We start from the raw sequence: 27,791 nt of genomic DNA, 5'->3' as shown, positions 1-27,791 counted from the left end.
CCCCCGCGACCCGAGTGAGGATAAAGCGGTGTATAGAGAATGAATGGATGGATGGATTTATTTTCCACTGGATATCCACAGAGTTCTTTGAGACTCTCATAATTTGAAGAGACAACAAATATTATATTTAGAATTTAATATGCATCTAATTTCTCCTGTGTTTCCATCTCATTTTTTATCTTCTTCTGTTGTCCTTTCTTAACTTTTTTGTTGTGTCTCTGTCTCCCTGTTTTAATAAAATTCATATTTTTTTCCTTTCCACTATTTCCTGTGTAATTGCAATTTGTTGGCTCAGTCTTGTAGCTTTTACTTATTTATTTGTCTCTGTTTTTGTGATTGTCCTAGCTGTACAGCAAATTGACATTCAGGCATAATCAAGGTTGAGTCCCTTCCACTTTTATTCCTCTCCTCTTTCTGTCTCCTCTAAACAAACAAAGTGGAGTCAGAGCAGCTTCGCAACCTGACAGCTGCAGGGAAAGTCACGGCACAGGGCTCTCAGTAATTGGGGTCAAAAGCCTTACCCAAGGACATGGTGGCAGGAAGGAGGGTATAATCAGCAGCCACCCCACTGTCACTAATAGACGCTCTGACTAATCCATTCAAAAGACCCGTAGAAAATGTGTCAAAGTGTGTTTCCTGGCAGCATATCGTGCCAGTACTGAGACACCAACACAGAGGTTGGTCAAGGTCTTCATTTCATTTCAAGAGCTTTTTTTTTTTCTTGAATGTAAATCTGAACTTTTCCTGTTAAATCAGCAGCGGACAAATCTGCAAAACAGTGTGTGTCCGTCAGTGTCAGTGCAGGTTACAGATTTTTATCTAAATGGTAATTTAAACATGAATATGAAAATGTAATCCCAAAATAGTGTCATTTGGGTCGAAATGAAAATGAAAATGCAATGATCTAATTTGTATTTTAATTTTTGCATTCCAATATGGTCTTTCCATAACTGCATTCAAATGACACAGAAAAGGCCATTTGCTATTTTAGTTTTGAAGATTTAATCTGCTCTACGGTGGATAATATACACAAGCAATAAACTCTCCATTTTCATGTTGCTTTTTTTAATGTAAAAATGTTAGTTAAGAAAAATAACATTTAATTTTAATGACCTGTGCTGTAGTGGAAAACATTCAAATGCAGTAAACACAACAGTGCTGCCAGTCCAGTACATTTAAATGTACATGTCACCACACTTTCAGTCACGTGATGACAATGAAAACACAATCTGTCAGTCCTCCCATCAACGCAGGACTTCAGGCAGAAAATCATTTCCTCATTCAGCTCTCATGACAGAAATCTCTTTGAGGACATACGTAGCTTTGCCCCCTGATTTACACAGTTGAAGATGGGATGGTAGGCTCATAGTTGTCTTCAGTGTTGCCACTCATCATTGACAACAATAGGTTGTTAAACTGAAAATAGCAATGAAAAGACCATTGAACATTAAAGCCACCATCATTCCAACACTCCCTACAACCACCGAGTGACTGTTTTTACCTCATACTGCAACATGAGCAATCCGAGATTTCTGACCTCCGCCAAGGGAAGATGTGGATGGTAAAGTTGGAAAATCTAAATCCGGATCCAGAATCCAGATCCTTATCCGGATCAACACAAAATTTGAATGGAGTCCTCCCTGGGCCAAGATCCACCTCTGGTGAAAATTTCATGAAGATCCGACAAGTAGTTTCGGAGAAATCCTGTCCACAGACATGCACACAGACAGACAAATAAATAAACGGACCCGATCGCATAACCTCCTTGGCGGAGGTAATAACGTCTGCAACCATGATTTTGTAATTTTGTAAGCAATTAGGATGTTCATTCTTATCGATTTTCAAAAAAATAATCAGCTACACTTGACAAAATAGCAATTTAAAATTCAGTTTGTGTGGTTTCTTAAATTTACAGTTGCTTTAGGATATCTCATCACAGATTGAAATGATCGAATATATTGTAAATAACTTTTTTTTTTAAACTGAAGTTACAGAAAGCAAATATCAAAATTGTTTACATATTTGAAAAATTTAATCAATGCAGAAGAGGAACATGAAGTATATAGGTTAAAAACTAGTACACAGAAACAGAGCACTCTGTATTTATTTCATGTTTTAGGCTGTTTCATAACCTTACAGATGGAATCGGTCAAACAGCCTCAGAAGAGGGTGTGTTGGGGTCAAATCCACCTACATCCCATCTAAATACCAGAACTCCTACAAAGTTTCTTCTCTGCAACATCCACCTCTGCTGTACCTGCATCATGTGTGATCTGCTCTGACTTCTCTCTTCAACTCTTACTTTCTCCCACCAGCTCATTCTGCTGGTACTTTCCACATTGGACCTGCTTGGTTTAGGTTCCCAAAGTCTGGACTTTCTGTTTGGCATAGCTACAGTTTTACAAACAAATCACCTGCCTGGTTCTTCAGCATTCACTTATCCTGTACCCCATCAATGTAGCATCACTTCAAGGCTGCTGTAATTACTCTTTTATCTTTGTCAGGTCTCCTCAACTCTGTATGTATTTATCTAGTGTATTTATCAAATACAGTTAGCTGCATCTCATGGTAGGGAACATGCTTCTCACAAGACGTCTACACAATCTGCAGTGATTGGCAACCAGATGTGATGTGAGTGTTGGCCACAGCTCATAAAGTAGTTCACTATGTGAGGTAAAATGAACCCTCAGTGATTCGAGGTATGAATGCTGATATAATTTTTATTTTATATCAAACCCTTCATAATTCACTAAATGATGGCCATTTTAGAAAAAGTCAGGAACTGAATGGTATATGGGCTGTATTTTTGACAAGGTTACATAGATTTGTAATTTGCAAGGGAGTAAAATTCCCCCCTTGACGGTTCTCGTGTCAACATTTTGTTTTCAAAGCTGAAACTTGCTCTCCAGTGTACATAGAGAACAGTGTTCTTTCCTCTAGCAAGTCTTCCCATTCCTTCATAGACGTGCCGTGAGATGATGCTAGTTTGAAAGCCAGTGACTGAAACCAAGTGTGATGTTAGAAGTTTTATGACACCTACACTCAGATTTTTCAGTGAAGCAGCAAATAGCATTTCTTCAGTCAATTCTGTGTCTCAAAATTTATGTTCCAACACGACCTTACTGCATTCTCTGTCACATAGGGAAGGCTCCCAGTTTAAAGGAGCCTGCATAAGAAGCTCAGAGGAGAGGATTTGGATCATGCAATATGGCAGACTCACTGGATTCTTTTTTTTTTTTTTTTTTTTTTTTGAGGGGCACCATAGCTGTATCCTGGGCTTAGCAACACCTAAAATGATTGTGACTGATTGGGGGGAAAAAATAGCAGATTGATGGTGCGATGCAGTCAGGGCATTCTCCAGCACTGATACACTTCTATTGAAAAAGATCTAGAAATGCAAAACTAAATTTAGGCACCAGAACTCCGTGGTTGTATTTGGATTAAATAAAATAGCACATTTTGATTGACTTCTTCACAATGATGTCTTCTTTTTTTAAGTTTATTTAAGCTTGGTCACCAAAGCTACTTGATGACGTTGATGGAAATGTTCTGTTTCACATTAAAACATCACCCTTTTACAAAATGTGTAAACCTTTTCCTATCTCAAACAACATATAGTTGGTTTGGTAAAATGGAGCAACGGTAAAAACTTTTAAAAAAATTATACTGACTTGTGATACATTACAAACAAGTGTAATTCATCAAAAAGTACCTCTGACTCAAAACATAAGTGAAAATGCAATTTAGTTATATAGAAGTTGTGGGAGACAGCGCTGGTCTAAATGTTAAAATGAAGCACATTTGCATGTTGTTTCGAGGAAGAATCATTATTTGTCCCCATACAAACTCTAATTAGTCCAGGGAAAAGGTGAAAATAATTACCTTTTTTAAAGCATAGCTGAATGCAATTTGTGTTTTTGTACATTTCCTTTCTGGTGGCAGGTTGTCTGCCCTAAACTATATTACATGTCAAAGTTCAGCCCCTTGTGTACATCCTCTAAAGGGCTGTAAATATCAGGGAATGAACAATTCAAAACAATATGCTAATATAGTTCCATTACAGTAACTGTGTACAGTGTTGGCATGTCTTATTATCTCTGATGGTGTGGTATATATTGAGTGGGCTAATTATTGTAAAAGCAGTGACACATGTAACATGGCTTTTTCACGTTAGTTGTACATTCATTTCTGCTCTTTTTTTTTTTAAAGATAGGTTATTGTTAGAAAGAATGGTCTTTCTTTGATTTACATACACAACCATATCCATAACAATATTGTACTGGTGGACTCTCAAAGTAACTTTCTGAGCATCTACAGAAGACAAAGTCACTCCTTTCCAGTATTTGCTTACAGTAGATTGTCTCATAAAGCACATACAGCTCTTCCACCAGTGCTAATAAATCACAACTGTTTCTATATTTATCTGCTGCTTTCTTTTGTTTCCCAGCACCATATAATCCTCCTGCGGGAACAAGAATATTGTGCCCTCGTAGCACAACTGCCACTGAACTTTATACTACACTGCCTACTTACAGTATGATGTACATAATGCACCTGCTTGCATCTTTCACCACATTCCTAGTTTTTGCCGCAGATAGTTGAAACGGTGCTCTGTTTCATTAATCCAATCTCCTTAAATACATAAATCTACAGAGTAATGAAACGCTAAAGTGAAATGAAGCAAATATAAAGCTGAGCAATAAAGTGTGATGGAGGAAAACTGCACCAAAAGAGATGGTCTTAGTGAGAATCACCATTTAGAATGTGTGTGTGAGGGAGTGTAGGGTTCTGTGGCCTCCTTCCACACTGACACAACCAGATAAAACCTTTATGACAAGTGCTGTATCGCCCAAGGACACACACACACACACACACACACACACACACACACACACACACACACACACACACACACACACACACACACACACACACACACACACGGACATATACACACACCAACTCAGAATACACACAGAGAAGACATACATGCCCATCGACTCATACACGCACAGAATAAATCTACACACAAGTGCCAAGCTGGTGATATTTGGAGCCGAACACGCATCACCTCCTGACAGCCACACTTATAATTTCATTTTTTGTGCCAGGAGCTGCAGTGTGAGCTGAGCTGTTGACGTAGAAATGTCACATACAAGTGGAGCATTCTCATAAACTGTCATGCCCTGCTTTTCAGAGATGTTGACCAGATTTGTGTCGTTAGTCATCAGTCCTCGAGCCGTCAGAGTAGTAGCTGAGACTTCCAGCAAGTCCTCTTCAGCTGGACACAAAATGACTGTTTAAATGATTATTTATAAGCTTCAGTGTACATAACGACAAGACTCGGTTCACATTGCATACTTGAAACAGTAAAAGTGCCTCGTGAAATGACTACAGAGCTTATAGCAGTTATGGCAAGCAGTGATTGTGGGCCAATTCAGGTCCAGGCAGCATTAAATTGTCTAAAAATCACCCAGTGGTTAAGCTTGAAGAAGTGTTCAACTTATGTAATCACATGTAAGACAATGTAAGGCCCGCAAGTAAGCAAATACAGCAACAACACACATAGAAACACAGAGATACATTTATAGAGACGATGTAATACAAATGTCTTTTTTTAACCAATTAAAATGTTACATTTAAAATGTCTACGTTATATTGTGTCATTGTTAAAACCAGTAACAAAGGTTCAGACCAAAAGGTGACAGCAAAAATAGTGAGAAAGATTGTACAAATACCTGTCTGAAAAGAAAAATACAACACAAAAAATGAAATGAATACTACTGAGAGGCAGCTGAATGGTGAAGTAGCAGACTCTGATTGTTCTACTTTTCTCCAAATCAACTTTAGCTGATCAAACTGCACCACTTCTTGCATATCCTGCAAAGTGAATAATGAAAGAGCATGCAGAAAAAACATTCCTCTCAGTTACAGCAACAACTGTGGTTATTTACTTATTCTTCTATGTAATTTAAAACTAACTGCACAATCCTATTTATCCTCACTAGCTGTAAAATCACTCTCTGACCTCAGATTATATCATCTTAAACCACAACAGCACGCTTGAACAACAATTTTCTACTGTGTTAAGGAACAGTTTTCATTGTGTATTGTAATTGCACAGTCTTGTACAACAGTCATATTGCATTTCATTGACCTTACTGTGGGAGCATGCGGCAAATAAACATCTTGAATCCCTGAGAAACAAAATAGGAAGCATCCCACGTCTAGATAGATTGATGTTGCATTTGCTTTATCATTTCTGACTCCCAGAGGATGAATCCTGATGACTTTAGTGATACCTCATGTTAGAAATTAAATCGACCCAATACTTTGATTGATGGTCAAGTAAATAAATGTAATAAAGTACTATTACTTTAGGTGTTATAGAGAAACTCTTAGCATGTGAACACACTTTATTAAGATGGCCACCACAGTAAATATTACCTGCTCAAGATCAGCATGTTCACTTTGTCACTGTGAGCATGATAGCATGCTGACATGCTGTTGCTAAGGACAGCCTTACAAAGCTGCCAGTGTTGCTGTAGAATCTTGTTGTCAGTTCAATTGATTATCAATTGCCTAAGAAGTTTTTAAAAAATTAAGACATGATAAAATGTGTTTATGTTAACCAAAAGAAGCCAAAGTTACAGAAATATAGCTTGTACAGTGATGGCTTACAGGTGTTGCTAGGGTTTCTAAGGGGGATAAAGTCTATTCCAGCTGACTTAAGGTGAAGACATGGAACACTCTGGACAGGTCTGTCACAGGGCTACACATACAGACAAACAATCACACTCGGATTCACACCTACGGACAATTTAGAAACACCAATTAACCTCAGCATGTTTTTTGGACTATGGGAGGAAGTCGAAGTACCCAGAAAGAGAAAACCCACGCATGCACGAGATAATATACAAATTGCATGCAGAAGGATCCCGGGAAGGCCAGGACACGAACCGGGGATCTTCTAGCTGCAAGGCAAAAGTGTTAACCACTACGTTACTGTGCAGCCCAATCATAAGCACCACAATCAAAATATGTAAGCAGCTGATGGAGTCCTCTAGTTTAGAATCTGCTTTATTCCTGGCTTTCTTTCATTTTATTGAAGGTTTTGGGTCATTGATCTTCAGGCTGTCTTGTACATTAAAGGTCGATAATAGAAATTAATGAGGTGACATCATTTAATTTTACAAATCATTGCTTTTCCTCTGACACCCATGCGATTAAAGATTTAAATAACCGACTTAACAATAATGAGTGATGGTGAAGGTAATTACACATGACTTTAGGGGTGGAACTGTATTATCCCACAATGACAGGAGAGAATTGTTGGACCAACTTTATTGAATCGCTTGACAATAAAGAGCAATTGCATTAGGTGCAACCAAGTAAAGTTATGAAGTTGTATTGAAGCCACCAATCTCTCTCAAATGAACATTTTCCTGCTGCGGCATTTTGAAGAACTCGAAACTGACAGTTTTTACAACAGACATATTTGCTTTACCTAAAGGTACATTTTAAACATGATTTCAACATTGCATTTACTTTTCTTTCCTTTTGTTTTCTCTGCAGTCCTACTTAAAGAAAACAGTGGTTGAGTTTCAGCAGAAATTTTTCAGAAACTTGGCCGTTTGATGCACAACAGTGAAAGAGCAGCGAAACCGATCTTTGCACTTCCACTGAAATTCAAACATCATCATAAAGGAATAAAGCTTAACTAAAGTCGATTGAGTCCGGTAACTTCTAGACTGTTTTCAAAAACCCAGAAAGTGAAATGAGATTCATTTCATAAAGTATTTTACTTCAACTACAACTCAAATGCACTTTTTACAGTGCATGTTGTTGTATTTTCTGGATTATTATTTGTGTTTTCTAGCAAGAATCAAGGTGTTTACTCCTCAAGCTTTTGTGATATAACATTCTCCAGGGCAGGAGGATGGGATTCAGCGGCTCCCTGGATGTCTGAGAATGAAAGGAGAATGCAGCTTAGTTGTATCGGAACAGAATTATTGGGAGGCAGGGCTGACTGCTGAAGTTTAACAAGCTTTCATGTGTTCAGGTGGAAGAGCATCGGGATCCAATCACTGCAAGATTGTGTGTAGCTACTGTCCTGTGATAGAAAATGAAATGGAAGCAACACAAGGAGGAGTAGAGAAAAAAAAAGAAAGGAAAGAAATGATGTGTGAAAATGTAAGGAAAGGTCAAAATGAGAAAAAAGAGGGAGAAGTGAATGCCGTTTTGGTCTGATTGAAACTGAAAGGAGGGGGATGAGGGGGGATTAGCAATAAGAGAGAGGAGAAAGCAAGAAACTGAAAAGGCAATTGGAGAATGGGAAAGGGATGTGAGCATTTTATTTAAAAGCGAAAAAAATTTACCGAGGGATGACCAAGAAAAGAAGGTTAGAAAAGTGGAAAAGCAAGTCCTTGGGGAGGAGAGGAGAATAAACAGGTGAGAAGTAATAGAAAACCAGTGAAAAGAAAAGATATGAGGAAAGAAAGAGGAAAGAATCACAAAATAGAAAAAAATGAAAGTGCAGAGAAAGGCAAGGGAGAGAGAAATAAGAGACACAAAATTTGTAAAAACAGAGAGATATTCAAATCAGGCGAATATTTTTAAAAAAAAAAAGTTGGTAAAGAGAGTAAGAGAGAGAACAAAAAGTAATAATTCAAAAGAAATAGATGAGAAGGGCAGCAAAGATACGGAGGGAAGAAGTTAAGCAGGTGGAGAATAAAAAATCAGAGCTAGACAAAATGTAATAGAAGAGAAAAATGTTAAATGAAAGGAATGAAAGCAGAGTTTGACAGGGTAACCAAGGATCTGTGCCCCGCAGATCCTTGGTTACATGTGAAGGAAAGCAAACAAAAGTGATCAATTCTGGAGGGAACTGATGACAGAAGATTTGAAGAAGAAACCCAAAGCAGTTTGTGGCGATAAGTTAATGGTGAAGGGAAAAAACGAAGCTTGAAAGTGAAAAAAGAAGGTTAAGAGACAAAAAAATAGTGTGAAACTAAAAATAAATAAAACCCCTCCATCAAGTGATGAGAGACAACAGATAAAAAGGTGATTATGTATTGAAGCCAGCGTTTGAGTTTAGATATGAATTTTGGTTTATAGTCTTTTTAGTTTGACCAGAAGTTAGCCATTCATTGCATTTATTCTGACTTTTTATGTTGTTGATCCAACCCTGTCTACCAAAAAACATTCCTATACAACTGTTCTGCATTTCCATTCATGATTTGGCAGATATGTAATTATTTATACGCAGATTTTTTTTCCCTTGCTATTTCCTTTTGTGTTTCAGTCATCGTTTGGTAAAATTCAGGCATCAATGTTACTTGGCTAAATTCAGGACACATCATGGTTTGTGTTAAAATACGGCCATTTTGTAACATTTTCTAAAACCCTCTTTACATTTTCTGGGTTAGTAATAGAATAACTGGCAAAGATATACTGAATAGAACTATAGTTTTGAAAAATACAAACACAATCTGGCACAAAATGTGTTTCACTCATAACATCAGTGAGAACGCAATTTAGACGTACAGGAACCAAATCTGTGTGAGGCAGGATCATGTTAATTCCATCACACGCTCTACGGTTGCTTTCCAGCTATTTTTTTCCCCTTCTTAATCACTAGCTGCACCTTTTCAGGAATAATTCAGACTGAGCTTGTGATCTGCTCATCAAAACTCCCTTTGAGAAAGCAGCCAAGCAGACTGGAGGTCATTAGGAAGATGAGGTTCATCTGAGCCGTGGGGCTTTAGAAAACTAGCCTGCTCAATCTCTCTGTCTCCGTTTAATTCCGTACGATCTTATTTAGTTATGTAAATACTTTTGAACTCAGCATGTGCGCTCTCCCTCCTTCTTTGACCTTTGAGCCACTTCATGCCAACGCTGAATGTTAATCAGCAGCCTACTATCAAAAAACAGGGTTTGACTCCTGGAAGGGCTGAATCCAGCTTGGTCATAGCAAACACACTTGTCCTGGTGTGGGAAGCCATTGAATTCAGGTCTCACTCCAGAAAAAAACACAAAACATTTCAATCCTAAGGGATATACTGGCTGAATAAATGGTAAACTGGAAACCTTGAGTGTGTTCAACACAAACCAGCAACACAGTAAAGAGACTTTTTTTTATAAAATTGGAGATGATTTTGAAATTGATATGATTTTTAAAAATGGACTGATTAGAAACACACTGAATTTGCCTCCTCCTGCAGAGTGGCTTTGAGGTTAAGCTGGGCTAATTGTGAATCCTATTTCATGGTTAAAAATAATAATAATAATTGTTTGCAAAAAAAAGAGTGGAGTGAAGGTCTTGCATTAACATTTCAGATGCGAGATATTTCAAAACAGCCATTGAGTGATTGTTGCAAACTGCTGTTGAGTGATTGCATGTTGACCTTTTCTTGCGAGTGTCCAGTGCTGCTGAAAAACTCTAATGGAGCAGCAACTAATCCTGTCTGAGAGATTTCCACCGATCATCCTCTCAGAGAGATGAGAGCTGGGGAACTTAATGCCTCCTGTCAACACAGTGAAAAGATCGTGGATCGTGTACACATCAAAATATTTTACTCTGTGTACATATTTATGTTGTTTTTGGGTTTGTTTGTTTTTTTATTCGGTTGTTTTTTTTTCTTTGTGGGAATGTGTCAATGGGCAGTTTGGGTAAAAGGGCCACTTAATGATAACTCCAAAATTTAGACCAGCCATATTTAATCTGTGGAGTCAAAAAAAATACGGATTGTTAATGAGATTACCTATGTGTGCAGACTTCAGCAGGGTGTCCCTGTAGAATTTACTTGTCTCAAAGTTTAATTCACATAAGTCCAGTCTCCATGAATGCATACATTTATGAGATTCCAGAATTTCCCTCAGCAAGTTCCATCTTATCAGTACTAAATACACCAATCAGTTACAACATTAAAACCATTGGCAGATGAAGTGTATAATATTGATTGTCTCATTACACTGCAATATTCTGCTGGGAAATCTTGGGTCCTGCCTTATGTGTGGATGTTACTTTATCACATCCCAACCACCCACTTACTAGTGATTGAGCACACCCCATGCTAATGGGACTGCTTAACGCCAGTGGTGTTCATCATGTGGGACGATGCATCCCACCACTCTGCAAAAAAATGATCAGGAATGGCTCGAAGAACATGATGAAAAACCTAGAGCATTGACTCGGCCTCCAAACTCCCTGAATATCAATCTAATTTGAGAAAAAGCTTATCCATGGAGGCCCCATTCTCCAAACCACAGGACCCAACAGATTTACTGGCTACGTTCCAGTGTCAGAAACCACAGGATACCTCCAGAGGTCCCATGTTCATGGCATGCTTCCATCGATGGTGCTTAAACACAGCAGGAAGTGTTAAATTATCCAGAAATCCCACTGGATGAGAACAAAGCTCCAACTGCTGGCTTTTTCAGGACTTGGCATGCTAGGATGTCGCGGCACATGGGGGTGAACCCAAAGTGAGAGCGCACAGAAAGACGGAGACAGGTCAGAATTTAACGGGTTTTATTTTAAACAACAGCAAGAACTAAACAAACAGGATTGGGGAGGCAAAACCCAAACTAGGCTAAACTCACAAACAGGAAGGAAGGGGGCAGGTATGCTCCAGGGTACTAGCATGCAACCAGGTTAGACAGAACAGTCAGGGGTCCAGATCCTCGATCAGGAGGAGGGGGTCCAGTTTCCTAGCATGCAGCCAGGTCAGAAAGAGCAGTCAGGGCAGAACCAGACAGTGAGGTTAGCTTGAATTGAGTTCATGATGTGGCAGGGAGTGGAGTGATGAGCCGGTCTTTATGAAGTGGTTGGTGAGCCAGGTGTGCTGATACGTAGCTGTCTGGACTTCCCGAGGATAAACTGCAGATTATTGCTCGCTGCAGGGACCCGGACATCAAAAATAATCACTCAACAGCAACTCAAACAGCAGCAACACATTGACTTAATGTATGTAGTTCTGTAATATATAGATGTATACATACACACATGTGCTCTTGAGCATTACATCATCGCATACACATGACTGCAACTCTTGAATGATGTACACAGCATTTCCACAACCTCTTTACTCCTCAATATTTGTCGCATTTTTTTTCATTTATTTAAGGGTTGTTTTTTTGTTTGTTTATTTTACTAATCATGTACCATGTTGTGGGATGCACAGTGGATCGGTGGTTAGCACCGGCCGCTCATGACTAGAAGATCCTTGTTTTGCATCCTGGCCTGGGATCTTTCTGCATGGACTTTGCATGTTCTCCCTGTGCATGCATGGGTTTTCTATGGGTACTCCGGCTTCCTGCCATAGTTAAAAAAATATGCTGAGGTTAATTGGTGATTCTAAATTGTCTGTAGGTGTGAATGTGAGTGTGCTTGTTTGTTTGTCTCGATGTAGCCCTGTGATAGACTTGTGATCTGTCCAGGGTGTTCCCTTCCTTCATCCTAAGTCAACTGGGATAGGCTCCAGGCCCTCTGCGACCCTGATGAGGATAAAGCGGTGTATAGAGAATAGATGGATGGTATCATGTTGTTGTTGCACAGCCTTGTGGAACAGTCACTTTACATTTCACTGTCAGTTCTGTATGTGCACATGGCAAGAATGATCTTTTGAATCTTGAATCGTCATGTCAAACACCAAACCCCAACAACATCAACAATTAATGATAAACGTCATAAACAGTTAGTGAATTGCATTAGTTTGTGCAAACATACCTGAGCACATGGTCTTTTCTTTATTATCTACATTCAGTAGTGTATAACTTTGTTAAATGAAACATAACATGGTTGAGTGTGGCGAGTCAGAAGATCTTGAAGCATGCAGTAATGCATGCATATAGGCAGTTTGAAATTCCTCAACACATTGCTTAATTTTTTTTAATTTTATGCTTATTTTATGAAGACATACACACACTTCCTCTAGCTTACAGTAGAAGCACAATAAATGTTTTAACATGTTAACATACATCCACATATTCTCTCATGCGCTAGTCATAAGCTGAAGCTGTAGCTATGGAGGTCTGAGCGCTGTGGTGTATAATATATCGGTGTCTTGACAAGCTGCCATCTCGTCTCTTAGCAGAATGAGAGCGAAATCATGGACATTAAATCGAAGTGTCCGCGAGGTCAGAAATGTCAGCGCTGTCTGAAAAATGGAGGGTGGGAGACAGAGTGGGTGCAGCTTCCTCAAGATAAAGACAAGTGAGAAGGAGAAGATGATATGAAGACAGAAATGAGAACTGATTATCTACAGTCACGTCAGCTTTCCCATAAGGCAACAATGTTCGACACACACCAGCACACGTTGCTTTTCTTTGACTCTGCTGGTTTCATTCAGCTGTGAAACTGCCCCGTCTTTGCTGTTCCGTTTGACCTCTGATTGTCCATAAGGAGGGTTTTCACCCAACAGGGAACAACACCTTTCTTGTATCTGTTGGTGTTGTTATCCCTTAGGTTTAAAACCTGCCCGGTGCTTCATTTCTGCCACTTCCTTCCTCAGGGAACAGCGAGGCATCCACAGCAACTGCTATAAAACACATAAACTTCACAGCCCTATCAAGACAGTTATCACTATTCCTGCCCTTTCACACAGACTTTTACAGGGATTTTGATCAATGGCTGCAGCGTGGCGGTAATGAAGCGGGGACTGCAGCTTCCATTTTTACTGGGGACACGCACACGCCATAAATCGTGCACTCTCATGGCACTGAGAGATGCATCGGATAAAAGCTTCCAACAAATGGAATAATAGATCAACTTTTCTCTCAGCAGCTCCTATTCCCATTTGTTTCATACAGCTTTATCTCGAGTATTTATGCAGCTGGTGTGTGTGTGTGTGATGCCGTATCTGGTATAAACACAGTTCAAGGATTTATTTCAGAACAAAGACACTGCATTTATGTTTCTCTTGCAGCCTGAATCCCAAACATGAAAAAAGTTACTTGTGAGTTTAGAAAAAATTACTTCATACTTAACATTTCAAAATAATAGAGACTAAACCTGCTCAACGAATACTTTGTTAAAGATTACAGCTTTCAAAGTAGAACCCCCCTTTTCTTGAATACGGTAATAATTAAAGAGTACCAGCCTTTGCTATGGCTGAACCTTCCTCCATCTTCCTCCTGCACTTTAAAGCATCATTGCTATCACTTAGAGTGTAAGTCTGATTGATTTCTTGGCCTCGCAAACAGCCTCAGGATTTTAAAAAAATCACATTTTCTAATCTCCGCTCCTGTCAGGGTTATGATTAAAACATGAAATCCAACTAATGGCAAAAATCCCAGGAGCAGATTACCTCTAAAGTGTAATCAATCATTGTTTAGGCCATTTGTGGTTTCTCTGACAAATTGATTGTCAAACATTCGTACGTATGGGGGATTTCTCCTTCTTCTGGTCCATAGCCGCAAGACTCGAAGCAGGTTGTTGTTCCACCAGGCTGACGAAGCAAGAAAGTATTAAACTGTGGCTACAGGCACTTTTAACACTTTGTACTGCTTCAGTTCAAAATGTCTACTTTTTCAGCAAGTGCTAAAACAGCAGCAGTGTTTAATTTGATCATCACAATTGTTTTACACTGACCACTTTTCCAGTTTTTCTTCAAGCCATGGAAAACTTTAAAAACTTTAGATCCCTGGTTTTCTGGGATCTTTGTGCATGGAATTTGCATGTTCTCCCTGTGCATGCGTGGGTTTTCTCTGGGTTCTCCGGCTTCCCCCCACAGTCTAAAAACATGCTGAGGTTAAATGATGATTCTAATTTATCCATATGTGTCAATGTGAGTGTGCTTGTTGGTCTCTATATGTAGCCCTGCGACAGACTGGAGACCTGTCCAGGGTGTCCCCTGCTTTCACTCTAAGTCAGTTGGGGTAGGTTCCAGCACCCCGTGACCATAATGAGGATTAAGCGGTGTATAGATAATGGATGGATGGATGGAAGGATATTGTCTCCTAAAGTGACTTTGCAGTAGCCTAGCCGCGCTAGACAACCCACGGCAACGAATTTAATTCTCTGCCAGGGTGGGTCTAGTTACCCTCCATAAGGCTCGAGGCTGGATTCTCCTAAAACTGGCCGAACGAATCACCATGAAGTGTAGAGTCAGAAGGCGGGCGTAACTAAGTGACGACAGAGGCGCGACGATTCTGACAGAAACAACCGGAAACAACTAGCCTAGCCGCGTTAGACAACACATGGCAACGAATTTAATTCTCTGACAGGGTCGACAACAAAAACGACAACAGTCATTGAGCTCCATTAGCACCGACTCTGAATAATCTTTCTGTTAACATGTCTGTAATATACTTGAGCTTCACCCATTGACTGTATAAATAAGGCTTCACCGAACTCCCGCATCCTCTGATTTCCGGCGCTCTAGGAGCCTATTCGTTGCGCTGATTGGTTGTATACCTACCCAATTGCTGCAGAGGGATTTGATAGACAACCTTTTAGCCCCCCTCCCTGCCTGTCGAGCGTGCCTAGACCCTTGTGCCTTCAGAAACATGGGTCTAGCGTGGCTAGGCTAACTTTGCAGGGTACTCTTTCATAAATGTCAAAGATATAAAGTCAGCAGATTTCTCTGTATGACATTGAATAAACTACTTCATGTGAACTTTGTCAGTCACCTTACTTTCTTCTAGCAACACTGCTGACAAAATTCTCACTTTTTCGGTATACTATGTCATTCTTTGCTGGATGGATTGACGCAAAGTTTTGTACCAACATCGTTTGGTCAGACAGTGATTCGCATTTGTAATTAATGTCTCAAGAACTAGTGGCTATTTTCAGTTTGGACCTGTTTCACAGATGAAAAAACCTGATGAACTCTTAAACTGTGATGCTAACAATTGTCTAATGAAATCATTTCACTCTCCACTGTAGTCCAATACATATAAATCAGACACGATAGGATGTAATTCAGCAGCTGCTACCGAACACTGACATACTGATGGCAACAGCTGAGCACAGCTATAAAGTGACTCTAAAAGGTAGTGCTTTTTTGTTTGTTTGTCTTTTAACTTTGCCGACTTGAAAAAATGTGAAGAATAAACTAAAACGAAATTTGAAAATGGATTTTGGATGGATTCAGTTTTCTTAAAATGCTCTTGAACCTCAACCCTGCAGCCATTTGTGAGTCATTGTAATGGCTTAAAGTGCGAAGGTTTAGTGGGGGGTTTTATGCAATTCCTCTCTGCTGGTTAGCAATTCTGTATTTTCTTTTCAATTTGTGCTTCATTGCTTTCTGCACCTTAAGAGGATTTTGTGTAGCATCCAAAGCCAACACCCGAGTTCCATTTAGGCAAACAAGATGCATTTATTACGTCTCAACAGGAGAGCCGGGACGTTGCTCTCTGTTGTGATTTAGTGCTAACAATGCAGTATGTTTCTGTAAAAATATTGAACAAAATGATTTTTTCTCTTATCACTGTGTGTGGTTACTGCTCCCCCTCCACTTACCTCAGTATCAGTCCTGTAGGTTGAGACTCAGCTTTGTTTTCTTCTCATTTCTGTCTGTCCTCTGCCAAGATTTACTGTATTAACATACTCTGTGTGTGTTGCATTTAAATTATTACGATGCTCGACACACCAAATTATCTCCCCTGAACAACCTTTTAATGTCACTGTGTACTTTTTGTCCTAATTTTTTGTTAAAGAACATTTTCTTTTGCCTTTCATGATGTGAAATTTGACCAACCCACCAGGTTCTTGTAAAATTCTGCAGTCATAATTCTTTGATTTCACATGGCTCTATTTATCTTTTTATAGCTTCAGACACATTTATCTTCCTGTCTTCTTTGCCCATTTTTTGCATAGAAATATAGAGCTCTTTTGACCGGTACTGGGGATATTTCTCAATGCAAACTGTGTATATTTGGGCAATTTAGCATCTTGTCTGACTTTCTGCCAACAGTATGTGCAAAGGATTTTCAATCCAAGCTCCCTAATTGCCTAAATGGGAAAAAAAGGTCTCTGCAGTTTATTTAGGATTATCTGTAATTAGGTGATATATTGTCTAATTAACTTTTTGAGCAGTTATTCAAGGAACTGTTTCTAACCCAAAAGGTTTCTCTACAGTGAGAATAGTGAAGAACCTCAAAAGGTTCCTCAAGATTCTTTTTCTTTTAAGAGTGTTTTTTTCTAAGAATATCATTTGTCTTCTTCTATTCTTCTTTTTTCACAACCAGGTGTTGAATGCATTGTGGTTTTACCTGAACCAAGGAGTCACTGGGATCCTGTCTTTGGCACCTGCGTTTTCCTCTTCTCCTTCCTCATCCCCGTGGCTATCATCAGTATCTGCTACAGCCTGATGGTCAAACGCCTGCGCAGTGTTCGCATCCTGTCCGGCTCCAAGGAAAAGGACCGCAACCTGCGTCGCATCACCAGGATGGTTCTGGTGGTGGTGGCGGCTTTCGTTGTCTGTTGGACCCCCATCCAGATCATGGTCCTGGCTCAGTCCCTGGGCTTCAACCTGAGCAGCTTGTTCACGCTGGTCCTGATGCACTTCTGCATTGCGCTGGGCTACGTCAACAGCAGCTTGAATCCTGTGCTCTATGCCTTCCTGGATGAAAACTTCAAGCGCTGCTTCCGTGAGTTCTGCCATCCGTCTCCGTTCCGCCTTGATACCCAGCAGTCAGGCAGGATGAGGAGCATTGCCAGGGAGGTGGCAGCTGCCTACAGCTGCAAGGCCGGGGATGGCGGGGGGCCTGGAGGTGGAACGCCTAATCCAGCATGACTAGGCGTGGAGCTCCCTTTGGTGGGGGTAGACCCCCCGCAGAGGGGAGAGACCCATGGGACAGGGAACTCCAATACAGAATTGACTCAGATTACAGCTCTCTAGCGGCACGAACCCTCCCGCCCCCCAATGAGAAGACTGGCCTGGGGCGGGGGGGAGGGAGATGAGGAGGATGGGGTCGAAAGGAAAAGAATTTAGGAATGAGTCACAGCACCTGTAGTTTTAAAAGGGTGCAGGGAAATTAGATCTGTTGGAAGCTTTGTTGGGAAGGACGTAGATATCTGTGTTGAAGATGCCTGATATGGTTGTAACTGAGCCCTAGATTGGAAGGACTATGGCCCTAACTCCACAAGATGGGACAAGATGATAACATGTTTTGGAACAGAGTTAAGTGACTTTTAGGCAAACCTCAAGGATATTTGCTTAAGGCTTCAACTATCTTGAGTGTTGTTAGACATTTATTTTAGTTCCAAAAGCAACAGTCTCATCAACAGAAATTGGATCGACCAACTGAGGCTGGGAGACACTTGCTGCCTCTCTAGGAAGTTGCTTGACTTTCTACTTGGTTATGAGAAGGCATGAGTTGGAGTTGGGTAAGTGTATAAACAGCATGGGATTAATAGAAGGAGCTACAGATACCAAATCTGCAAGACAACCTTGCATTACCTTGGTGCTTGTAGGAGGAACATAAACAACATTTGAAGTGCAGATTGTGGTTTTCCAGCGATAACGACCTTAGACATTGCAAAATGGTAAATGGTTGTATTTATATAGCGCTTTTCATGATACGTCACATTCACCCATTCACACACTGATGGTGGAAGCTGTCATGCAAGGCGCTAACCACAACCCGTCAGGAGCAGTTAGGGGTTTGGTGTCTTGCTCAGGGACACCTTGACATGAGCACGATGGGCTGAGGATCAAACTGGCAACCTTCCAGTTACAAGACGGCCACTCTACCCACTGAGCCATGCCGCCCGAAATGGAGAATAAACACTTTCACTACAGTTTACTATATCTTTATCAGTTGATGTTTCTAAACTTTCAGTCGTAAGTGATTGGAAGTGGTGGATAGAAAGCCTGGTGTCCTATGCTGGTCTCAGTAAGGGGCTGTTATTGAGAGGGTTTTACTGAAACAAAATGGGTCTACGTGATTGTATTATGCTGCTGAGCCCGTGACCCTTGGCTTTAATGGGCACACAAAGTGTAATGTGATGTTTATGTAGACAACAAGTTGGATGTAATATCTGCAAGGAAAAGAACAATTTGCAGCAAGTTACTCTTGAACAATATTTCTTAAACTGTGTCTATGGACCCAGATTGGGTCACATGAATGTGATTTCTCATAGAACAAGCATTTCTCAGTGTGTCCTGAAACAAATTAGGCCTAAGAAATCCTGTCCTGAAACAAGTTTCTTAGTGTTTCTGTGATTTCTAGGAACTTTCTATGAACACCTGTGGAAGCATGGGAAGTATTTAGGGTGGGATATGGGGAGACCTTACACGACAGCAAAAAAAAACAAAAACAAAGTGATTTAGTATTTGAAGAAAAAACCACAAGGTGTATGGACCTTTTTCTTGCTGTTTTGTAGGGCACAAAATGAATGACAGTGCCTGCTTGTGCTGTTTGTGATGTGTCCACACATAAAAATACAGTTAGCCTGTAGGGATGTATACGTATCAAGTTTGCAGCTAAGACCTGAAATCTGACTCAAACAACGTTAACATGACCTGGGTAAAAACAATGCTTTCACAAAAGCTGTTCCAAGCACTTAAATCTTTAAATACTATAACAAAACATCCAATTACAACAATTACTCCGATAAAAAAAAATGATTTCAATCCTATCTCTTAACACGGACAAACACTGAAAACTATAAATCACTTTGCCAGAAGATAACTTTTTAAGACAATGTGTATATGTGTTTAAAAGTGAATACAAAGAAAAACAGCACACACTTCCTTCTCTAGTGTATTTAAAATGTGAACTACAACTGGCCAACATTGCTGCAACTTGTTGAAAAAAAAGAAAATTTAGACCTTCATAACTGCTTGGAATTACTGATTATTGTTTTCCATCATATGGAGTTTGCTCATTGATTCTGACTCCTGCAAAATTCTTGTTTTGATTATATTGATATGGCGGCAACAAAAAAGGTTGCCACTTTTAACTATCAAATAAAACCCAAGTGTAAGTTTCAAGGCAGGGAAATTGCAGAGCTCACATTTAAGGAAGGAAATTTGTACTTTTTTTTCTTAAATTTGAAGTAGTTCCCTATACATTTGATGGAACTGACCAACAAATACAGTAAGATGTCAGTTTTTTTATGTCAATGCTACCGTATCACCAAAACATCAAAAAGAACCTCTGGGGAAAAAAAGTTGGGAGGAAAGACAACACCATCTCTTATGATCCAGTTTCCAGTGGTTTGTCATGGTTTTATACAATTTGGATACCAATATGATAACAAATGTTTTAAAAATGACACATATGGGTTTGCTGTTTTTTTGTTTTTTTTTACCCAGGTCAGGTTTGAGGATTCCAAGGTGAAGCTGATCTGTTGAGGAGTTGACGTTGGATTTAGGAGAGTTTTGGTGAAGTCGGGGTTTAGGAAATGTTGAGGTGGGGCACTTACACCGGGAGGGGTTGGCGTCTGGGTGTTACCTGAGGAGTAATTTTGACTCCCAGCACCACAGTGGCAAAGCAGGAGGACGGGGTCACAGTGCTCTGACCCCACTCCAAGGGACAAAGGGGCTCTCTCTCTTCTTAGTGTCTTAAAGTGGAAATCAACCCTGAAACAGACGTCACATCAAATATTCTCATTCTGGACAGTTTTGGGAATTGGACTGACAGCATTACACTGGATACAATATGTCAGTGTGGAGGTTTGGGCCACAAAAATTGGACAACTATAAAATAAAAGTTATCGCCCAGCGGTTGTAGGCCTCTGCCAAACAGTTAAAGTGGCAGTTTTCATCCTTGTAGGTGGAGAATTCTACCTTCTGGATGTAAAATGTCATTACTAAATCATTTTTATTCTATTTACTGAAAATTTGAGTGAAATTTGTGGCCGATACATGTTTGGTGAGGTCAATTTTTATAACTTTTATTTCCAGGAAAGCCTTGAAGCAGTGGCGCTCAATTTCTGAGGAAACTTGAGTGCAGTTTCTGACTCACAGCTTTATCTAAACATTTATAAATCAGTTTTTGTTCTCATTTGAACAACAGTATGACTTTGTTTTTCATTTATGCAGCAAAGCAGTGGGTGTAGTTTCAGTGAGACAGTTATAGCAAGTGTCCAGGCTTTAGGTATTTACATGTGTATTCTGTTTTAGGGTTGGTATCCCCTTTAGTTTTATAAATGTGTCTCTTCATATAATTTGGATAAGTTTAATTGGTCAAGATGTCATTATTGTAGATTCCAAACACATGTGCTTTTCTTTCTCTCATTTTTTCTAGCAGAATGAGTGTCAGGACAGCAAATGGATGCTTTTTGCTGTCACATAAGATTAAGGTTTGCTGTTAAATGTCTTATTTGTATAAACCAATCTGTTTGCTGCAGCTTCTCTTTGCAGCACATAGAAATCTGTATTGTGCACTTTCCTCATTTTCTCTTTTTTTTTGTCCTTTTCTTCGAGAGGAACAATTCTATAAACTTACATTGCCTTAAATATCAAGTGAAGTCTGTTACTGAAGCTCGCTCTCTGGCTGGATAAAATGTGCTCTAGTTTTTAATGGTGCTTTGCTGTTAGTTTATACTAGTCCAGACCTGTATTCATAAACCCTCTGAGGACAGCGGTCACAAGGCCAGAGAACAGTTCTGTTTTGAACTTGGGTTTCTTGAAATATGTATTTAATCTTAGGCTAAAGATTGGAACAGTTTGATAATGAATTCATTTTCATTGTGTGGATTTTTGTTTTTATTCTATCTCCCTCATAATGTTTGTACAATAAAGCTTCAAGCTGGCCATTTGATTCTGACTTTGGGACTTGCAAAAGCAACCCATATGCTACACCACATAATATAAGAAATAATGTATATTTAAATCTACGGTGGACGTAAACTGGTTTGGCATTTTTTGTTCAGTTTTGCAATTTGACCTGAGTATTATGGTCCCTTCACAGTTAGCTTATGGTCCCTTCACAGTTAGCTTAATTCTCAGCTAAGATAATAATGGTAATCCTCAGATTTGTTGCATTAAATTTAAATGTCAAAACAACGTCAACATTCATGGTATTATGCATTACAAATACTGTTGTGATCATGTGTTGATAAAGTGTGTTCTTGTTTGTTTGTTTTCACTGCTTCTAACAAATAGTTATCATGTGAAAGTGTCAACCAAAGTGTGATAGTTTGGCTCCAAGCAGGATGCAAACGCTGGTCGCCTGAGTGAAAGTCCTGTTGCCGACTTATGCCACCATCCAACCCTTCTGACTCCATAGAAGGACTTCTATGTTACAGTGTTGCCTTTGGGGGACAGAACACTTTTCTGTCAAAACGTAATTGAGAATGCAATTTAGTGTAACTTTTGGGAGATACACTACTGTTCAAAAATTTGGGGTCACTTAGAAATGCTTTTTTAAATGCAGATAGCATTAAATGAATTAAAAAATACAGTCTAGACATTGTTAATGTGGTAAATGACTATTCTTGCTGGAAACTGCTGATTGTTAATGGAATATCTTCATAGTTGTTCAGAGGAACATTTCCAGCAACCATCACTAATGTGTTCTAATGCTACATTGTGTTAGCCAGTGGTGTTTAAAGGCTTGTGCATGAATAAAAGTGTGAGATTTCTTGAAAAACAAGAAATTGCCTGGGTGACCCCAAGCTTTTGAACAGTAGTGTAGATTCAGATGTCTCTATTTATTTTAAAATAGCAATCTCAGCCACTTTCTAAATAAATCAAAGCACCAATCAAAATAAGGGAAGTGGGATTTTTTTGGACTCCCTGATTACGAGTTTAATAATTTCGCAAAAAAAGAAAACTCATTTTAGACTGGCTCACATTCTGTAGCCCATGTCTGGTAACAGTTATCAAAATAGTAAAAGTTCTAAGGTACTGTGGCAGCAGAACTGTAATGATGCAAATCTAACTGTAGGTTTAGCAGGTCAGAAAAAATCCAATCCTCTCCAATATTGTTTTTTTGTTTTTCCAACATGCATGATCATTTAAAATAACTCACCGAGTTTTCATGGCTTGAAGTGGATTTAATTTCAAATATTCAACAGAGGGAAATCTGGGATTTGTTTGGTTTTCTAGCTACAAGAATATGACCACTATTAACTACTGTAAGTATTGCTGGACTCACATATTAGCCGTAGCTCCTAATAATTAAGTCTCTGTTTTGGTTGGAGGTAGTTTTATGAATACTGGTCTTCTTTTGTACAACCTAGCAGACTTTGTGTAGGAAAAAATGCCGGAGCATCAAGGACACTGGCTTCGACATGATTCATCTTTATGAAGACGTGCTATAGCGCAGCTGTGAGGCTCTTTGTGCTTAACTGTCACTGTTAAAAATGAAGACGCAACAATATTTTGTATAACTGTTTGGTGTTTTCTTTTTTTGTCACGCAAAAGTACATAGAGAGGACTCCAAGTGGGCAAAACCCTTCTGTTTAACAATACACAGTCAGCATTAATTATACCGTCTGTATAGGCATTTTGTTCAACATTACAATTATGTAAAAGTATAAGACATGATCTAATCATCGTTTAACATCTGACCTCTTTCTCTGGTTGTTCTTGGTGTAAAAATAGAATCTATTTCTCACCAACTGTAATGGTACGTATTGTTACCTCCTCGTGGCAGAACGCGGGGGGATTACTTTCATTTGTTTACATTTTACAGACCACATGAATGTCAAATGAAAAACTCATTGAAAATCCAAATCTAAGAAAGAAAAAAAAAACATTCAATGTTGATGTTGTTGTTATTACTATTAAATGAGAAAAAAAACAGTGTTGCATTAGTGTTTCTGTTATATTTCTTTGGGGGGTTTTGTTTTCTTATGCGTGGGAGACTGTCTGGTATATATCTATGTATCACTTGTGGACTGCATTTTGCTCACTGCCTCAGTCATGAATTGAAACAGTTCTTCACGCTTGAAAATCGAATAATTTACTCCTCAGCACAAGTTGCTGCTATCGATGTCCCATTTTCTGAAACTTTCTTTTTCCAAGTACCAATCTACTCACACAAAATAGATGTGATACAAAGCTTTGGGGATCAGGACAAGCTAAGAGGATCAGATTAATCCAGTCATACCTTTTAAGTATGCTATAATCAGACATAAGGCTACTATTTCTAATGGGTTTTAAATAGTAGCTGTCAGTGGGGCTGTTTGTATCCCATGACTCTGGCTGTAGCGCTATAAATTTACTTGTTCTGGTTCTGTGTATGGCAGACTGAACTACCATGCTAGCTGGCTTGTTGTCAACGCATAAAGAGTTTTTGCTGAAGCTTGAATTTTAAATTGTATATTTTTCTCTGCTTATGAAATGATTAAATAAATGATGACTATGTATGACTTGGAGTTTTTGAATATTTTCTTTCTATTTTGTTTTTTTTTTAGATGCAAGAAATCCCAATGGAGGGTTCTTGAGTGGGCTGCACAGTGGTGTACTGGTTAGCACTGTTGCCTTGCAGTTATACGATCCCCGGTTCGCATCCCGACCTGGGCCTGGGATCTTTCTGTGTTGATTTGCATGTTTACAGTGTTCTTGCACAGGGAATGTTTCACATGCATCCCACAGCTTCATCCTACAGTCCAAAAACATGCTGAGGTTAACTGGTGATTCTAAATTGTCCATAGGTGTGAATGTGAGTGTGATTGTTCGCCACTATATGTAGCCTTGTGATAGACTGGTGACCTGTCTAGGGTGTCCTCTGCCTTTGTGTATAGATAATGGATGGAATTATTAACATTTTCCTCAAATACTTTGCCTTCAAAAATGATGGAAATTCTTAGTTTTTATTGAGGTTTTCCCATACATTTTGGTTTCGGCAGCACAGTCCTACCCAATAATATTCAATCCATTACAATCAGTCTTTGGTTTACAATCGGTCGACCTACGGCATTTCTGATAAATTTATAAATAAAGTCTTGTTCCATCATTCTGCATTCAGATGAATACATTGTCACGTGGCGGTATACAAGAAAGATGGCTTTGTGTCCATTCACCAGTTGTATGCCACATTGAATTGTGCTACATTAGCTTTCTTTAGTTTGTGTTTTTTTTTTGTTGTAAACCTTTTGGCCTTCATTATGGCTCCCAAGCCTAAGTCAGACTCTTCTGATGGCAGTGCTTCGAAGAAAAGGAAAGCCATCTCCGTGGAAGTGAATTTAGATATTATAAAATCCTCGGAAAAGGGCGAAACCCTGACATAGGTACTAATGTATATTTGTTAGTTCCGACTTACAGCGAAAAGCATGTTACGTTGTGCTGTAGGAATGAAATTCCGACGTAAGTTGAGGCTCCCCTGTAGTTTAATAAATTTTCTATGAAAGATTTGCTGAAAAACAAAAAAGCATACATGTGATTCAAAATAAAGAGAAAATATCTACAATGACTGACAAAGATTGTGCAAACACCTTAGTCAATCACAAACTCTAAGCTAGTTAACTTGCTGATGTGCGAAACAATTGTCTATAAAAAAAAATGGTGCTTTGTATACAAACATAATTGTATTTATGATGACTCCATACTGTTTAGGTGTTCCTGTCATTCCTCACTATATGACAGCCCACTAGAGCAGAACACTGAATCTGAAGCAGCTAAATGGAATTCCCCAGTATCGTTTTGTTTTTGCTTTTTTCATTTAAATGTGGTGCTTTTCCTGCTGTGGCATGTCAAAATGTCATCTGTAATAGAGGCCTGTATTTTCCTCTTGACAACTAATCCCTTCTTTATTTTCCCAGCTGTTTGGCCATTCAGGCATGTGTGTAGTACTTATCAGCTAACACCTGTATGAGCACATTTCTGGACTGACGAAGTGTGACAAGTGTTGGTAATGACAAATCCACACATTGCACGCTGAGGATTCCAAACAAACTAGATTAAGAAGCCTGTACCTCACACCAGCACCGACATTAATTACACTGGTTAAGTGTCACGGTTACTTTGAAGTTGCTCCATGTATAACTCTTACTCTCGGGATTATCAACTATGTGTGCCAGTGTCTGCAAACCTAGAACTCTTACAAGCAGTTTACATAAATTATGTTCTGTGGAAGACGCGGTGTGCACTTGAAAAGCATTAGCTTGATTTGGGTATTCAGCCACAGGTCCACAAATCTTTAAACGGATAATCTTGGCTTTCATCAGATGATTTTTATTATTCAGTTATTCCATCAGTGCATGCTTTCTTTAGTGTCTTGCAGGAATGTTTTGCAGAGAGCTCTTCTTTTCTTCTTTAGCAAATTCCTTGTTATCAAATGTTTTGGCAGCGAGCTTTCAGGCATTCATCAAAGTGGACTGACAAATAAACAAAGGACGAACAGCTAATCTGCAGCAGAAGTTCATGTGGGAGATCCAAATCAATCAAACCTATTTATTGCTACGGACAGTCCTCATAGAAACACATCAATCTTCACACAAAAAGCAGAGTCCTGAGCATGTCTGTCCCAGTCTTAATGCAATACTGTCACTATGTTTTGACAAAACGCCAATAGTCTGCAGCTGGCACAGCTTCCCACACGGTACAGAATCATGGCAGCATTGTGTTTAAGAAATATCCACTGAACATGCACTAAAACAGGACTCAGATTCATTTCTATTCATTTTCTGTCAATCTGACAACCTGTCTATACAATCTGTGTTACATCTAAACATTCATATTTTTTCGTACACTTTACCAGCAGGGAGAGGTTTTTCTGCTGCTTCACTGACTTCCAAAGTGGAACTCTCTGGGATGAGATCTCAAAACTGTTAAACTGTTATAAATATTTGATAAATGGCATCGCAGGCAACGTCCTGGCTTCTTTCACTCCCCTCTCAAACCGCCTGTCTTCTCTGTCCAGGCTGTTGCCATCCAAGGAGTCCCTTCTCCTTCAGATGCAGATGAACAGATGTCCGGAAGAGATGGTTGTCCTGCCGTTGCTGGGTCTGAAGTGCACTGATGTCTTGTTTTTGGAGAAAATACAAACCCTACATAATGGATGACAATGTAGTTTCACTTGTGCTTTTATTCTCTGTTTGATGTTGTGCTGCTTTTTCTGGATTTCCTCTTTGACTTCATAATAGCGGTGTTAGGTTAGAGACAGGTTTTAAGTGCTTTCTCTCGTCCCTCTGTGTTTGTAGGGATGTTTTCATCCTGCGGCTGTGACCTTCTGATGACCCCCAGCTGATGTCCCGGTGGGCGGTGGGAATCAAACAGAAAGTTTTGGTTTGTTTTTTAAGGTTTTCTGTCAACTTAAATGTTGAGACTTCCATTCTCCTCAATGTGCACAACACAGTCCAAAATGGGCTATTTGTTTCCCCGACATCCTCCCTTGTGAACCTGATGTTGTTTTTGTCCATCGAGCTATGGACATAGCTATGTTCCCTGAAAACTTCTACTTCTTTGGCTCTAATTTTATCCAAGGCATCGCCCACGTATCTGAACCACAAGCATTGTTTTTAAAACTTGGTAGTTTTACAACTATCCAGACTTTGAACCATTTTGGCCCATTAATGGACCATTAGCTATGGGTTTTTGGAGTGACAATATCTGACTCTGCAACAACTGAAAAGCCTCTTGGATGAGAGGAGAAATGTCTTCAAGAACCAAAAAGACACACAGTTTCCTTCTTCTGAAGCTGTTAGGATAACCATGACATGGATGATTGAGAATTTGTACAGAAATATAAGGACAGACTGAGAACTCCTTTTGTATTATGCCAGCTACTCACCTCACAACATGCTGCAGTTTTAGAATGCTTTCAAGACCTTTGTGACAAAGGAAGATTGAACTTTGACAGAGTTTCAAATACACAGACAACCGTTTGTAGCCATTCATTATTAATTTTAGTCTTTTTGTGGGATCAGTAGATGAGAAGAAAAATAC

General features: G+C 39.3%; 1 protein-coding gene across 1 annotated transcript in view; it reads left to right on the top strand.

Annotated features, from left to right (window-relative positions):
- Positions 1-24,274, top strand: part of oprl1 (opiate receptor-like 1) — a 120,955-nt gene extending 96,681 nt beyond the window's left edge. Inside the window, 1 exon segment of the mRNA XM_022204728.2 lies at positions 17,194-24,274. Coding sequence (XP_022060420.2) covers positions 17,194-17,741 — 548 coding nt within the window. The 3' untranslated portion in view covers positions 17,742-24,274.
- The last annotated feature ends 3,517 nt before the right edge of the window (positions 24,275-27,791 follow it).

Source organism: Acanthochromis polyacanthus, chromosome 6 (genome assembly GCF_021347895.1).
Source record: "Acanthochromis polyacanthus isolate Apoly-LR-REF ecotype Palm Island chromosome 6, KAUST_Apoly_ChrSc, whole genome shotgun sequence".
Taxonomy (NCBI): Eukaryota; Metazoa; Chordata; class Actinopteri; family Pomacentridae; genus Acanthochromis; species Acanthochromis polyacanthus.
Note: the sequence above shows the minus strand (reverse complement) of the source record. Positions and strands in the feature narration are given on the sequence as shown.